The sequence below is a fragment of the Acipenser ruthenus genome, chromosome 28 (genome assembly GCF_902713425.1).
Source record: "Acipenser ruthenus chromosome 28, fAciRut3.2 maternal haplotype, whole genome shotgun sequence".
NCBI lineage: Eukaryota > Metazoa > Chordata > Actinopteri > Acipenseriformes > Acipenseridae > Acipenser > Acipenser ruthenus.
Genome location: NC_081216.1, coordinates 26220324 through 26238080, shown reverse-complemented (window position 1 = coordinate 26238080; position 17757 = coordinate 26220324). Strand labels below are relative to the sequence as shown.

Here is a 17757-nt window from a genome sequence, read left to right as displayed (position 1 = left end):
AGATACTGAATAGGCAAGAGTGGCTGCAAATAAATGTCTCTAATGTAGTATAATGCTCTCTCTCTCATTCCTTCTACCTATCTCATTTATTTTTCTTCAACAATCATTTAATTGCTGTCACAGGAGAGCGTCTATTAGCTTCAGTTTCAGCTCATTTCTGTCTTAGAGTTTAAATGAGGTTGGACTTTTCCTTTATTACTGTCATCGTCCTTTTTTAATTGGTCTCTACTTTATTGGGATAATTGGTCATGATGGGAAAGCGGCTGAGAGGATCATTGTCAGAGCACAGAGGAAAGGTTCAGACAGTCTGCTCTGCGACTAGGAAGTTTTACATTTAGGTTGATAATGCAGGGAAGCAGAAAGACTGAAAGAAAGAAATGATTATAAACATGTCTCTTATGTCAAGTTTCTACACACCGGAGCTACAGTACCATGTTCATTGTTTCTTGAAGAAGGTCACAGCCATGCAGATCTTCAGTGTGGGAAAATCAAACCTTCTTCCATGATACAGAACATACCATGGTCAAGAAAATGTGGATATTGTGGTAACATCACTCTCTGTAATCCCTACCATATATATATATATATATATATATATATGTATATAATGCATTACTGGTCATGGACTACTTTAATATTATATATATACTCGTGTTGCAATATAACATTTATTAAAATGACAGCATTGCAGGATCTACGTTGTGTTGCGCTGAAAGCAAGTCTAATACTTTTACCAACTGCTCTGAATCTAGTGTGGTAACACTTTTTTTTCCTTTTAATTTATTCAGCGATGAATTTGGATGTTTCTCAGTTCAGATAACCCTTCATAAGAATTCCTTTTCTCAAAGAAAAACGTTTCATCTGTCACAGTCCATTACAAGTGTTACATTTAAGCACATCCCAGCGGCAATTTATTCAACCAAGGCTAAAAATCTTAAAACTGTTCTTGGTTCTCTGTACCCATAAAGGAAATGTGAGCTGAGAGAAATCCCATTATTATCAGTATGTATTGTTGAGATCAGCAAGCACATCAGGGACAATATCAAAAGCTGAAAAAACCTGTGTGAAAAAAATAGGTTTTCAGTACAACCTCAAAATGTATGAATGCAAAAATGCAATGTTTACTGTAATTTAATAATTAGAATTCACACCGTTTGCAAGTTTTCTGACACATTCTGTGTATTATATATAGAACATATAAAGTGAGCTGTATACTCCAGTTACAGAATTCTATGTATTATTCAATGGTGTTTTCTTGTAAAGTAGAATACTAGAGGTGACCCAAGGTGGCTCAATCACGCATGATATATTCCTTCAGAGGAAGCATGCATGCCATTCGAATGCAGTTCCAATTGTTCCTCATTATCTCTATTCCATTTATACTACACATTTCCAAGACTCCTTGTCCCTATTGCACATTTGTACTCAAGTGCTTACCTTGGCCCGCTGGTGCATGTTGGCCATGGTGTCGGATTTGAAGTCGTTCTTGTTCTTCCGACACAGCACTGCAGTGATAATGATGATGATTACAGTGACTACAGCAATGGGAGCCAGCACTGCTGCAATGATCCACAGGTTGTTTGGGGGATTCTTTACCACAGCTGTGTAAACACCAAGACACAATCTTACTATACATGCAGCGGATACAGCTGCCTTCCTCATTTTTAAAACTGAACATGACTCTGGTTTTGAAAGCCATCGGTACATGTATGCACTGTAGATTTTTTGGAAAGGATAAGTTACGAAGGAAATGGAGTTGTATATCAGGCATGCATTTTTATTGTATGATGTTAACTTGACATCTTCAGTTATTATTGTCATTCTTGTATGTGTTGTTAAATAATGGGTATATTTTGGAGGCACACCATCCTTACTGATTCAAACATGTGAGGTACAAAAAGCTCATTTATTTGCTGTAGCTGTAGTGCAGTGAACTAACTCTAATGAGAACTCTAACTAGGTCACTCCTGATGGGGAAGGTTTGCTCAAGCAGCAGGTGTGCTGGTGTTACCTCCATGGTCCCTTTAGTATGTGCTGACTCTGATAATATCTATTTGTTTTGGTTGAATTGAACATGCATAATAGACTGAATATTCCATTTATCTCAGGGGGGTACTGTTGCTGATACTGCCTTCTGTGCTGTCCTCAAGATCGCGCTTGTAACTGAAGTGATTAAGGCCAGAGTTTGCCCTATTAAAACATTTGAAATAAGTGCATAATGCAGGTGTACTGTACCCCTGCATGCAACACAAAACACAAAAATACTTGGATTCAAAATGAGAGTTACATACGTTCTGCCTGCTGCTGCACAAAGTATCCCAGTGTTAAGGCCATGGTCTGGGAGTCTATAGTGTTGAGGATTTTCGCCGTGCTAGTGCCCAGCAATGGTGTGCCATTCTGCAGGATATAGTAGGTCAATGCTGCGCGGCTCTTTGCACCTTCAACACGCTTCATGTCCACCATCTGCAGAAAGAAGAAAATAACTGTTAATACAATGCCACTATTAGAAGTAATAATGAAACATTAAGGATGAACAATCTGTGCTTTCTTTTTTTTTAATATAAATTGTTTGGGCTGCGCATTCGATTTTAGGTACGGAAATTGTTATGTTGTTACTATATAACATGCTACTATGCACATTCAATGTAGTTTTCAATGTAGTTTTCAATGTAGTTTTAACAGGAAATAACTTCCTAACAGGCTGATTTCCAACGAGCTTCTGGTGGAGAAGGAGTTATTTGAGACCCAGACATGTTATTTAAGCTCCACTTTTCTGTTTTTAGCCCTAAACTGCATACAGTGCTTAGCAAACTACTTTCTTTCTTTACACAGCTTGATATCCACCACACACAGACCCAAGGTGTTCACCCTATCCTACCACACAGTTCAGTGCATAGTTTTCCCTTTTAATATAGGGAGACGGTGTAAGCAGTCCTGTAGTGAACAGGTAACTGCCTCTACATTAAACTGAAATACTTGGTATCTAATATTGCTCACGTCTAACCTGAACAGTGTAGCTCCCCACTGTGGTGGCTCGTCTGAATCGTCTTCCCTGCTGCTGGGCGATCACAAGGAGTTCTGCCAGCCGCTGCTCCATCAGGCTGGCAAAGCTCTGGTAGTTTCCATTCAGGGAGGAATTATCAACGTCTTGAATGACTTGAGGTTCACAAAGTAAAACAGCACATCAGTAAAAACAAAAGACAGGGCACAGGATGACATGCACAATCAAAGTGTCTTTTTAGTTTATGCTTGAGGTGCTCTTTTCTATTTGCATACAAAGTTGTAAAACTGGTGCCGATAAATATGAGACGACAATTGCAACCTTGAGAATGATCTCTTTAGCCAACATGGCTCTCTAGCATCACCGTTAAATAATGTCTTAGTGCTATCATTTAGCTTTTCATAATCTAGATCCCCTTTTACATTCTGGACATTAAACAATTTACATCTATATAGTCCACTGCTTTATATTATCGGTGTGCAGCATTTGGAATGGACTTCAAAGGCAGCTGTGAGACTGAATCCTGAGTAAGCAACATTTCATAGTTACTGATTACAGTTACAGTTTCTCATTTCAGTAAGTGATTAAGAGTTAAAGAGGTTATCTACTAAATTTTACAAACAGCATCATGTACCTGTAGTCACCCAATAGTCCTTTGTTGAAGGTGAAATGTCAAGGTTGTTATACTTCAGTGCTAAAAAAAAAAAAAAGTTAATGCAAACAAAAATGAGAAACAGTTTGATGAGACGTTGGGCCTTGTTTACGAAATGGCACTACATGTATATGTAACGTGAACATTACGCAGTGAGCCTAACGTGCACCAGAAATCTAAATTTACTGTCCCATTTCCTAACACAGAACGCATTCATTTACATGCACACTACATGTATTGTGAGCGATAATTTAATGTGCACGATAATGTCCAACACTTACCCGTGACCACCGTAATAGAAAAAGCCCCAGCAGTCCAGGCGTATCTTTTGGTCAGTGGCTTATTGTGAAAGGTGGAGGTGGCTTACATTGACCGAAAATGAGCGATCAACAGACGCAGCCCTCCACAGGGGACAGGCAGAGGCAACGCAAACTAAAAACTGCACGCAGAGGAGTTAGAAATTCTAGTGAAGGAGGTTGTTTTAAATTATAATACAGTGTTTGGTCCAGTGTTTTATTTAACCACTCCATTATTTGTACCAATGTAATGAACTATAAAATAAAATCTAAGAAAATGATAACATTCATTCACGTTTATTCACGCTTAATATAACCTTTACAGGTAATTTTCACTGCTCTATATGAAAAATGTAATGCAAATAATGCCTCCATGATGCCAGACAGATTTCAGCCCAGAAATATAGGTTTAAAGCCTGGTTTTCAAACAAACTAATTATCGCTCACTTTAAGATGCACACTACGATTATCGCCCTTTAGTAAATACTGTGCGAATAAAGCGCATCTCATTATTCAGAGCGGGCTGCCTCATTTAAATACATTATCGTGCATTACCATACAAATCACATATTCATTCTGATTACCATAGCATGGTACAATAATATCATTGTGCGCCACAATATGCTCACTATTACATGTGATAATGAATAAAATTGCAATAGTAAATACGGAAATCATGAATGTGCACACCAACTGCAATTATGCTGCACCATAATGTTTAGTGCCCTTTTGTAAATGAGGCCCATAGTATTGTTAATTAGGAATTCATAATTTCCTTACAATAGGATTTTTTGGCTGATTAAGTACCTATCCTGGTCATTTATTTTAAGGAGCATCTGCTTTGATATTGCAAAAAAAAATTGACGCTGTGCACAAGATGGTACACGTCCATCGTACCCGGACCTATACACCTTTGCTGCTGCAACAAAGAGTCTAATGACTAATGAGCAGACTTTAAGATGGTCTTTAAGATGGCACTTACGTTCAGCAATTATCAGCGGTGGGAAAAACAGGTAATAGCCCACCAGTTCTGCGGTAAGCTGATTGAGGAGGGAGCTGGAGACTGTTCCATTCAGAATCACACTCTGGTTCCACACCACATATATCAAAGTGACAGCTGGGGACTCAGCCGACTGAGATGTGCTCAAAATCTAATGGAAAAGAAACAGAAACAAGCTTTGAGGGACAGGATCCTCTTTAGAAAAATGATCTGAAGCTTAAATAGAAACACCACTGTTATATTCAGTTTCATAAAAGGGATCAGAGGTCAAGTTACCACTCCCTACGTTTTATAATAATTCCCTTGTCAAATTTAACCAGAACAGGTGTTAAACCACTACAAATAGTTTGGTAGGATTTTCACCTTTCATATATCTTTTTAACATGGTTAGAGATCTCACAACTGAACCACAACTGAAGCACCTGGGGTTCTTGTTTAGTTTTCTGTATTTTTATAGAGGATATTAAAACCATGATATTCACAGGCTTACTGCAGGATGTTTGCATGATTTCATAGGCACTTTTGAGTAGATCTTTTGCGCAGTGAGCTACACGAAGACCTTTTGCAGCTGTTAACATCGTACAGTATGTCATCCTTCATTGTTGCACACTTTTACCTTGTCAACACATCCACGTTTGCGTTTCCATTTTTGTAGAAAAGTGTTTATCGTCCCCAGATCCCATTTAATTGAGTTATCACAATACTAAAAAGGAAGTCATTTACCTGAACAGTGAGGTTGTTGTTTGCATTCAAGACCTTTGACTCTGCTTCTGTGAATGCATTCTGGAGCCGGTGTGCCATGGTCTGAACAAAGCTGCAGGATTGGATATTGTCTGTTGCTCCCACAAATCGGAGGACTGGAGAAGTTACAGGATCATTTCTACTAGATTTACATCATTTCAATCATGGCTTTAATAAGCGAAACCACAATCACATATCATTGTAATTTAAATCTATTCAAAAGCATATAAACAGATTAGTCTTATCCCTTCATCCTGTAAGTGCATGAAGATCATGCTTAACATTCATGTTCTGTACTATTATAGGCAACATACCAAAGACAACCACAGGTAGGCATGGAAACCATGGCAATTTAAAGCATTTCTGTTTCATTGTTTCATTTCCAGCCAATGCTGTAAGTAGGTACAGGTAAGGACAGACCCTTTTACTAATAAGATTCAAGGCAAGTGCTGTTCTGTTATGATGACCTGACACACTACAGTACATTTGTACATTTTAATATTGTAAAATCTCACAAGGCAGGTAGGCAAACTAAAGCTAAAGGGGATGTGGAAAATAATTATAGAACAGTGTTGTCCCAAATAAAATCAGTTACATTATTTACTACTTAAAAACATTCCGATTCAAAATAAAAAGAGTTCCGAGGGGTCCTTGAGAGCCCCACCGAACCACACTGAAGGGCTCCTCGTGAGAATCGCTCGAGCACCTTGATCTTACCTGTCTTAAGCTGCATCCAGAGAGCTGGAGTAGGGATCCAGGGAGCCACTGGGATGGGGAGTGACTGAACATTAGTCACATGCTGTTTCATGTCACTCATCAGATCCCCATAATCAGTTAACGCTTTAATGACAACAGCAGTGATGTACACAGTTCTGCCGTTTGTAGCGTAGTAACCAACTGTCACATTAGTTGTGCCCGTCAGAGACTCAATCTAAGAGCAATAAAGAGACAGATGAGATAGTTTTTAATTTTACCTCTAGCAAAATGCACAGCATGTAAACAAAGCATAACCTCAGGAATCACCCACTTTGAAATATTACTAGTAAAGGTTTGCCAGCCAGTCTGATAAAATACTTTATGATGCGATTATTATTGTGTGCTGCAATCTGCTGTATTGTGTTGTATTGCACTGAAGAAACTTTATATAATTGAGATGTCAGATAAATAATGGTCTTCACTGTCAAGGTAAAAACTATTTCATATGTTCATATCAGATAGAAGGCACATCTAGAATAAAACTCTATGTGCCAATAAGCAAGTAATAAGGACATCAGTAATAAATACACACATTTTTTTGCATAAAGGATCCCTGGAAAGGCATCTCTGATCAAATGCATTGTAAACATAAAGTAAAATGTACATGTGAAGGAACGTGTGTTCTGTTCATTGATATTGATAGAGGTGCTCGTAAAGGAAAAAAATCATAGCTTACAGCTTTGTACCAAATACTGTTTTTTTTGTTCAATTAACCTAAATGATGGCGGACCTTAATACCGCCGTTATTGAAATCCTAAATAAATTCCAGGACTGGTGATATTTTAATATTTAAATGCTTTAGTTCTGTCACTGTTTTGATCAATCTAATTCACCTTCATATCACAAAGCAATAGGTCTTCATCATCCAGAAATCAAAAAGTCACAAGACCACATATCGCAGCCAATTCAAAATGATGGGTACCTGTAGATTTTGCAATAATTAAAATATAAAGTCAGCATCTCAAATGGTTTAGGAGACATGAGCAGCTAAAGGAGAGCCGATGGATTTACAGAAACATACAGCTCCCCTCACAGGGATGCTAAAATATCCTGGACGGGCCCACTCATTATTTTAAGGCATGCAATCTATATCAAACACTATCTATAAGCCTAGGAACTATCTTTGACGAACATCACAGACAACTGAAAGAGACAGTCAGCTGGCATTGACCTGATTATAATTTCCTTTGACACAGACACTACGACATAAGGCTGGAGTCCTGCCAAGCAATAACTGTTACAATGGCTGATTGCTATCTGTCTGTAAATTTGTTTTCCACTATGTTCTAAAATACAGTACTATGGCAATAGGCCACAAAAAAAACTGTGCACCAGGAACATCTTTTAATCATAAAATGTATGTGGTGTGTGCAACAATACGCATATTACCAATGACCTAAACTAACTTTACATTTACTGCACATTGAATTAACATTATGAGTCCTTATAGCATGTTGTTATCTTCTCTCTTGTTACAATTTCTATAAACTGCCATGAATTCATCATTTATTATCTTTATGGACCATCAAAATAGTATATTGAAACAAACAGTTAATAAAGTATTTGATTAGCTTAAAAGGTTTTCAAATGTATGCCATAAACACTTCATAAATGGTTTTCTTTTCTATTTCTGTATGTATCCTATTGTCAGACCGCAGTGATAACTTCAAAAAGCAGCACTGGTAACTCCAAAAAACAAAAAAAATACTTTTATCTCTCCGTCAGAATTTTTCTTTTTTTTTTATCTTCACCAACATTAATGTTGCAACTCCATCTGTTGACTTCCAGTGTATTGCTCCTAGAGGCATTAAATTGTGTCTCTCTCTGATGGACAATGTGTCTAGATATCGGAATCACTGCCTGGCAGCGATAGTATAAGACAGAGGAGAGCAGTCAACAAATATTTCAAATACTGACACAAGACCAGGTCTAGTGTACAGAGCCCTATGTTTTCACTTCCTAGGAAGATAATTAAACCATTCATTTCAAATGGGTTAGTTGCTCTGTGGTTAGTAATGCAATATTATCAGTTAGAGAGGCATTGTCATCTAATGTGACTCACCCCCTCACACAAACAATAAGCTTTCAAACAGGTTTTCAACATTATAAAAGCTGCAATTACATTTTTACTTTGAAATAGAAATAATCCAGTCTTTCTCATACAAAGTCTGGACAGAAAGTGGCAACCCAAAGCAGCATTGCCACTGCTCGGTGTTAAAGGGCTCAGCTGTGTGCTCACTGACACAACTAAAACCATTTCCACCTGCAGGAAGACACAGACCTGAGAGAAACCCACGCTCACAACAGAATGTTTAGCGCTACCGTTTCCTGCTTATGTGCACTAATAATGCTTTATTTAGCATTCTTGTTGAGTCCTGAATGATAGGGATGGAAGGTCATTGGAGGAGCATGCTTATGTGGTTAAGTAATGGAAATGCAGCTTAATATTTATTTTTGGCGTCTGTGAAGTACAAATAGTCCTGCAATTGTCATTACCAGACAGCAGTAATTGCTTCATTGGCTCTTTATATTTAATGCACCTACTGGAAAGAAAAGCATTCTTTCACAGGTATATTTCTCACTTAGGGGTAGGTGTACTAAGATGGGCCAGTCGCAGCGCAAACATATCGCAATTTGCCTTTTGGTTGCGACACTTAGCAAAGTAAACATTTTGTCATATGTACTAAGAGAAAATATGTTAATACAAAGGGCCGCAATATACTAATTTAAATATTTGTTGCGTCTTTTTAGTGTGATCTCTATTGCGAGAGTCATGCTACATTGTATAAGTAAATAGCTGGAGTTGAGTTGTGGTTTGCTGCAGCAGAGGGTGCCCGAAGGATAATGTCTATACATGCAAGGGTGCAAGAATCAAAATAACATTGTTTTTGTTAAATGTAAATGTAATCTGTACAATGCATTCTGTTCCTTATTCATTTTACCTATTTTAATATTGTTATATATATAAAAAATGAAAGGCAGTTTAATCCCATCAGATTCTATAGTGGGGCCCCCACCTTCACCCCCAAATGAAAACTGTATTTCTATCAAAAAGCTTTTAATAATCATACAGTAGCCTCTTTGTTTGTCTGACATTAAGAGGTGTTGGGTTTACACCCAAGACTTCTGACTCGTTTGTAACTATTGCGACAGGCACAACACTTTAGTAAACCTATCTCATAGTCCTTTAAAAGCTTACATTATTATTAATCTTGTCATGGGAGACATGCACAGTGCTTTTTGTTATTATCTATTCAATTAAATCAAGAAGAAATGAAACTCTTCAATGTTCATTGAAGCTGAAACACATTTAAACCCTGTTAGAGTTTACAAAGGGATTCTGCTGACCTGAGCATGTACAGCATTGTTGTTGAAAGCATTCTGCAATGCCTGTGTGAGTCCAGTCCTAAGATTCTGTTTAATTGCATCATCGACTCTGTTTCTCCTTAGGTTCAGAGACAAAACTGTGGGGAACAAACACACACATCAGAAACCAATGAAGTATAAAATCTGAAGCTAATTAAATAGCTTTGCATTGCTCCTTGTCTTTTTTTTTCTCTGTAAATAGTACAGTAAGTAAGTTTAAAATAGCATCCCTGTTGAGGATTCCAGAAAAAAAAAATGTTATCAGTTTAAAAAACATTTGGAAAAAACACAATCCCCTTTTGAATTTCTATTAAGCATCTTGAGCTTTACCAGAAGAACCTGAATATGTAACAGTCTTCTATGAATGTACATGGTAGCATGAACAAAGTATTTTTTTAATGTTTAACTGAACATCATTGTGATGAACTTCAGCTTTAAATAGACCTAGACTACAGCTACCAGGAAAATCAATTCCACTGTCCGATTTCACTTAGATAACTTAAGTCACAGGAACAAACCCTCAGCTGTGGTTCTGTAGGCATAATTCACATTTCTTAGGAGCCTAATTTCATTTTGTTGTGCGTGGTGTACATAATAATCCCACACAAAATGCTTTTACCTGCAATGCACAAACTGTTTTTGCAGATTGCGCATTGCATTTCCATCACTATAATTAAATAATTGGTTACACTCAGATATTGCACTTTAATGCCCAAAATTTCATGATAAAAATAAACATAACATATAAGAGTGGTATCGTTATATGACTGCAATTGTGTCCCTAATTAATGTAAACCTTTATATGTAGAACCAAGTAGGTTGCTGTTACAATAAATTAAAACATGACCTCTGGGATATATAATGTTTAAATAGTGACTTATTCCCACTGTTGTATATACTGAAAATTATAAAAACAATTTACAAATCACAGAAGAGAATGGGAAAACAATCCATACCTGTTTTCACCCAAATTCTTTCAGTAATTTTGCATTCCAGTGGCTTTACTGTGGTAGTACTGGGGGGTCGTGTTGTGCTTTGCACCTCAAAAGCAGTGTCCCTGGTTGTTTGTGATGACATAGTAATCATGGAAGTTAAGGCTGCTGTTATTGTAACTGAAGGGGATGAGGAGGTTTCCATGGTCTCTGGGGCTACGGATGTTCCTTCGGAAGTCACTACCGTCTCTGTGTCAGTAACTAATTGTGTTGTTGAAATAGGTGGTATGCTGGCCATAGCAGTTGTGGGAGTCGTAAGAGTGCTTGTTGGTGTATATGGAGGGGTCACATATGTGACAGTAATGTGTGTCGTGTGTGTTGTACTTGTCAATTGTGTCGATGTAGTCTCAACTGTGTCAGCTGTTGTGGTGTTGACTTTTGTTGAAGTAAGTGATGGAACAGTTGGAGCGATCCCACTTTCCGGAGATGTTCCTTCAGTCGCCACAGTTGTTAATGAGATGGAAACAGTAGACCTTGAAGTTGAGGCTATATCTCCTGTAGTCATTTCCTCTGTAATGAGAGAATGGGTAACATTTGCAGTTGAAAAAACAGTAGAAGGTGTTTCTGTTGGTGATGTATGGGAAGGTGTCATGGAGCTGGAAAGTGGAAGCTCAGTGGAATGCGTTTGGAATGTAGAAACCTCAGGCGAAGCAGAAGGTGAAGACAACATGGAGGTGGTTCTTTCAGTAGTGCTGGTCGTTTCTGAAGTTGCTGTCTCTGTACTTTCAGAAGGTGGTATCAGGCTAGAAAACTGTGTTAACACTGTGGTGGGTGATTCTGTTGATGAAGAAGCTGAAACAGTTGTCATGTTAATCTTGCTGGCTGTAGAAGAAAGGTAAATTGTGGTCTGGTCAGGTGTAGTCTCGTCTGGGTTCACTTCTAGTGTTGTCATAGAAGCTGTGGACCCTACAGATGCAGTAGTGGAAGAGGAAATTACCGATAGTGAGGAAGTTGGCTGTGTGTTTGTTGTTTGGTTTTCTGTGGGTGTTATCATTGTTGTAAGTCCTTGTGAGGTGGTAACTGGTGAAACAGTTGATGTGAGCTCACTTTCAGAAGATGTGTCTTCTGTCCCAAGTGTTGTAAATGTGCTGGAAACTGTGATATCTGGAGTTGATGTTGAGTTAACCATTGCTGTTGCATCTGTAATGGCTGATGTGATGGTGCTAGAAAGCAGAGGCTCTGTGGAATATGTTTGGAATGTGGAGACCTCTGCAGAAACTTCATCTTTGGTGGTAGACACTTCAACACTTGTACTGTTTGTCAGCCTGCCTGTAGTACTTGATGAAAATGTAATGGCCAATGTAGCTGACCCATTTGCAGACTCTGTAGCAGTATATGGTTCTGATGTTGGCTCCATTGATGAAGTCCCTGGTGATATAAGCAAACCAGATGTAGTATTAGCAGCAACAGACGAGGAAACAGTAGAACTAAGTTCTGTTTGTGGTGTAGTGGCCAACGTAGATGACCAATTATTGGACTCTGTAAGAGACCCTGTAGTTGTTGGTTCCACTGATGAACGAACTGATGTAAAATCTAAATAACCAGAACTTGTATAGGTAGTAACAAAAGACAAAACAGTGGTCTGTGCTTCAGTAACTATGCTGGTTCCATTTTCAGTTGGAAGAGGTCCGCGTGTAGTATCTTCTGTACTTGATGGCACTGTAGATCCCATTGTGGGAAAGGCACTTGTTAATGATGTTGTCTTATCTTTAACTGTAGTTGGTGATTGCAAAGAACCATTGACTGATATTGTTAGAACAGTTGAAGAAGTCACACTATTGGACACAGAAGTTGTTTGCTGAGAATCAGAAACGGTACTTGTTTCATCGACAGTAATAAAACCTGCTGATGTGGAAGTTGGTGAGCTTGTTGAGACGGTTGGTTTTGTACTGTACAAGAGAGTGGATTGTGAAGACAAATTATCAGTTACCTCTTTTGTAGTCTGACTTACTGTGGTTGCAGGTGTTGCAGAGGAAACAGAATTTGAAGACAACGAGGAGCTTATCCCTTCAGTAATAAAAGTTGTTGTTATTCTTGAAGAAACGTGAGTTCTGGGAGACATTGTTATTACTGCAGCTGGGGTGGGATATTCTGCTGTCACAGAGGGTGACACTGATAAAACAGTAGTCCTGCTATCAGTAGTGGAAACACCATTGGTTGTCTGGTTAGTTTCATTTTGTGATGTCATCATCGCTGGGGACCCTGTGGAAGTGAGCGTTGTAGGTTTTGATGTCTCAGCTGATCCTACGGCAGAGTAATCACTAGAAGAACTCAAAATGTATTCTGTGGCAACAGATGGCACCACTGATGTTGTGTGGGTCACAGGTACGTCCTTATTCATTGTTTGGACAGTTGTCACGAAGGAAGAGGTTGATGCGATGGTTTCTGCTGTATGTGTATTTTCTTCTGTACCCTGAGAAGTCTCATTTGGCATGGTGATCCCATTGCTGGTAGAATATACACTATATGATAAAGTAACCAACTTTGTTGTACCACTACCTGGTCCAAGTGAGGCTAGTGTTTCTGTTGTTAAAGGCACTTCAGTGGGCTTTACAGTTGACTGGGTTAGGGGAATGGTGTTTGCTGATGTCTGGGTAAGATGAAGTGATATAGTTGTCAATGAAGAGGATGATGGTGATGAGGGAGATGCAGGTTCTTTTGAAATGGAAGATGTCTCTGTAGATATCGACAGGGATGGTATTGTTGAAGCAGTGTATGGTACTGAATGGGTTTGGGATAATGTTGAATGCATGGTACTTGTTGTCAAACCTGAGCTAGAAGTAGAGGCGCTGGTCACTGTAGTTGCATCTTTTGAAGTTAAAGACGCTGATTCTTCAGTTGACACCTCTGAAGGCCACCTTGTCGTTTGGCTTCCATTGTTTGGATTGATGAGGGACGTTGGAGATTGCACTAAAGTTGGCTTATGCATTGCAGTTTTTAAGCTAGTTAACAGAGTAAGTATTGATTGGAATGCAGTACTGTCACTTGTTAGGGTCTCTGTTGTGCTTTCGGATAACCCAGATGGTTCTGGCTTAACTGCTGACATTGATTCTTCTTCCGCTAGCAGCAACATTGCTAACGAATGGGAAGGTCCTACTGTTGCAACTGGATCCTGTGAGAGCGCTGCAAAAGCTGATGTTTCATAATTCCCTTGATCTGTAAAACAAATCAGTACTTATTATTTAATGTTAATAAACTATTGACTGATTCTTATTAGAATAATATGAATTTCAAAAACTGTGAGTGTGTCATCTCATGAATCATGTTTTTACATAACACCTTTTTTTCTAAAGTTAAAAGCAACTTGTTAATTTTTTTGAGGTTATTAGGTAATTATGTATTTAAAAGAATGGCAATTAACATGAATCTATGGAAATAAATTATAGCCTTAGAAGACATTTTAATATTGAAAGGACAGTACATTTTCCTTAACAGAAAATATCATTTCATCATAATTGTGAACAATGCTGTAATGAAAAATATTGATTTTAATTTAGACTGCATGCAGTACATTAAAAAGGAGGAAGGATTAATCAAGCAGTTTTTATTCTAATTCCAAGTCATTAACAGGCTTACTAAAATACAGAAAGACACGTTAAGCTGACTGACAACCGGAAGCATATTCTAACAGTGCCTACTTTAAATACAATGTCACTGCAACACACAATGACAAACAAATTACACTATGGTCTGTTCTTTGATTTTATCATTCAAATGTCTAAAATGCACAAAAAAAATAAAATAAAATAATTTGTTTTAGCAGTTGATCTTGTCTGAAGTACTGCACACTGTGCAGGCAGTAATGTGCTGTAATTCCTTTGCTTCACCATTTGAATTCACAACACGTAGTAAACTAATATGAACACATCCATCTGGAGATGGTTCATAAACTATATAGATTTGCAAACCCGTCACACACTGTATTCCAAAGGCAGGGTATATTTTCTTTTAAAGTTTCATCAGTGTACGATTTACCTAATCTAATACAAGCATGCGTTCATCACGTAAAGCTGCCTCTTTTCACCTTCTTTGCAACAACAACATAATCATCCATTATTTTAGTGCTGTGTCTGTATGTACTGTAGAATAAAGTATGTCTAAATACATAAATATAATGAATTTTGTCCCACTATCTCTACTCTGAAACACCCATAGATTCATTAATGCACTCTTTATAAATGTATGTTTGTGAAGTACTGTATGTATGCATTGTATCTAGTATGGATACTGAGTGCTGGTACGGACTTCTTTAGAAATGTAAATGAATATTTGGATACTCTTTCATTTTTAATTAGATGGAAAACAAATGTATAATTGTAACCATATTACAGTAAAAAGGAGTACTCTTAAAACCAGTACCCCATCAAAACGCCACTTAAAACTGTATTCATTGATGTCACTTTTACCAACAAGTACAAGCAGAGTTACAATCTTCAAATATTTGTCCCAGCACTGTGTATGTTATGTACATGCAAATAATTAAAAACCATTGAGATCAAAACTGATTTAATCAAAATCTACACAAAAAAGATTGTGTTAAGGATTACTGTATACCTTGCATTTTCTTTTCTTTTTTTTAATTATAGTAGATTCTACACACTGTATCTACAATGGACAAAAAATCATTCGAATGGATCCAGCTGGCTTCCTGTGCTACTATTCTGTTTGACTGTATTATCAGCATCAGCCAGCACCAAATGTAAAGTAACCTGAATCCCCATGGATAGCCGCCTGCTCTGGCTGAATGAGCATATGGGATGCTCCTTCTAGAAATGCCAGCAGCATTGGTATGGTGAAGGCAAGCTGGGAGGATAAGGATATGCTATTAAAGGAGGTGAGAAGAATCAGCCATTTGGGTCTTGCAGGTGGCCAGCTAGAAGGGTACCACCAACCAATATAAGCCTTTGAAGGCTCAAGGTGCACTTCCTGCTTACCATGGTCCCCCACCTTGCTGAAGCCATTGACTTCCTGCCTCCCAACAGAGTCCGTCTGTTCCACCAGTTTAAAGTGCTCTGCCTGATACCTGTTCACTAGAGCAGCTATTTCCTATTAATTAAAGGAAACCTAATGTGCAATTACCACGTTGGGTAAGAACAAAATTCAAGACCATGGTATGCTTAATGCATTGGACAGGGGTAGCTGTGCTGTAGTTTGTCACCAGTTATATTACTTACAGAACTATGGCTTGCCTTCAGAGTTCAGAAATATTGAAAAAACAACTTAAAAAGATTATTGTTTGTGAAAGTCTGCATGAACTGTTAAATGTTTTGAGCATTATAGTAATCAAAGTCCTCAAAATATCTCCAGGCCTCTAAATTGTTGTCTGCTTGGATGTCTTTAAGTAAAAGTAAAACTCCTTGTGTGTTTAGGTGTTCTGCCATGATTACAACCTTTTTTTAGTAAGCTCTTTCTTTTCCACAACATTAACCAGATACTGGATGAAGAAGTTTAAGCACCATGGAAGTGGATCACACAGTGGACTCATTTACAGATCTTTTACTATTGGGCTACTATCTGTATACCATTGTACCCACTATCTAAACCCTTGTGATGAAAATGTGGAGAGCAAGAAGGGTTTGATAAACTCTTTCAACATGGCAGACCTGCACAGAGGTCAGGAAATAATAAACACTGAAAAACGCAGACTACCAGTACTCTAATAACATAGGAACGATAACTCCATTCAAACCATCAAACCAGTAAACCAATCTAATATACTGCTGTAATTTATCTCCATTTCCATTTTAATTTTTTTCAATACACAACTATTTAATTATTTCATCCAGGGTAGTCTTTCTGTACGTTTGACCACCTACAGATTGTTGTACCCCATGCATTCAAATGAGTAAAACCAGCACTAAAGAGAAATGCAGTTTTCCAACACGGATCATGCTCTAATGATGATAACACCGCTCCTCATGTTCTCTCAGTCTCATCACACCAAGCACTGACAGGCTGTTCAATCACTGCTGGATATACAGGATTTGGCATCTTCTTGACATTGCTCAAACGCCAGTACTCACAAGAGCAGCTAGAAACAAACATGACATAGAAACACACCAGAATACTAACTGAAGAAAGGAATAATGCGATACTGTGAGATTACTGTCAGCTACAAAAAATAAAAAAGCTAAAAAAAGTGCACACACAAATCTTCACTTCTATTTCTGGAAAACAAAATACTTTTAACTGATTGACCTGGAAAAAAAAAAGGATTTGTGTTGGCAGCTACACCTCCAGGCAGTGCTGAATGAACAGCTCCTACTTAAACCTGTTTGTTCTGTATTGAATCATGATGTTGTATACAGTAGGCCAGGGATCAAAAGGCACATTTTTCCTAGTGAGCTTCCACAGCCGATAGCATTGTAGAATCCTTTTACTCAATACAAAATCGATTTTAATTACTGTATTTAGAAAAGCGTTTAGCTTTCGACCACCACTTATGACAAGAGCAGTTTGAACTTAACTCTGGATCTCTAGGACCACAACAGTTAAGGGTTTTTGTTTCAACCAGGGAATACATATTTGCTTTGATTCCACATCATTTGATATACAATGAAAGCACTCTTGTGCCCTACTCACACTATTTATAAAATCAACATGTGTTGAAAACAGCAATGAAATGTTTAATAGTCAGCAAATATTTTTATTTCTTTTTTCAAACTGTAGGCCTATGCATGACAGATGTATTGTATTGGTCAAGTTTTCATGTAACTGCAAATTTAACAACAGTTAAAAAAAAAACATGAGACAAAAAATAAAATGAAAAAAAACTGTTGCACCGGAACCTCAATGGTGATTTATCAGCAGGCTGCAGGAATGCTGTGAGCGTTAGAACGTTATTCAAAAATTATCTTTTTTTTCTCTTTTTTTTTTAAATAACATCAATCTCCAATTAAAATCCAGGTTCGGATGAAACAGAAAGGGAATAGCCTTTGGAAGCTGTTGCGTTC

The 17757-nt window shown here is 37.8% G+C and overlaps 1 protein-coding gene across 2 annotated transcripts in view; it reads right to left on the bottom strand.

Moving 5' to 3' along the window:
• The window catches only part of LOC117434804 (UPF0606 protein KIAA1549L-like), a 48754-nt gene that overhangs the window by 16308 nt on the left and 14689 nt on the right, over positions 1-17757 (bottom strand). For both annotated transcript variants that reach the window (XM_034057465.3, XM_034057466.3), the window contains exons 2-11: positions 13574-13960; positions 10769-11314; positions 9795-9910; positions 6408-6621; positions 5673-5806; positions 4932-5100; positions 3636-3695; positions 3005-3156; positions 2292-2463; positions 1438-1601 (exon numbers count right to left, since the gene is read on the bottom strand). In XM_034057465.3, coding sequence (XP_033913356.3) covers positions 1438-1601; positions 2292-2463; positions 3005-3156; positions 3636-3695; positions 4932-5100; positions 5673-5806; positions 6408-6621; positions 9795-9910; positions 10769-11314; positions 13574-13960 — 2114 coding nt within the window. The remainder of the gene's footprint in view (positions 1-1437; positions 1602-2291; positions 2464-3004; positions 3157-3635; positions 3696-4931; positions 5101-5672; positions 5807-6407; positions 6622-9794; positions 9911-10768; positions 11315-13573; positions 13961-17757) is intronic.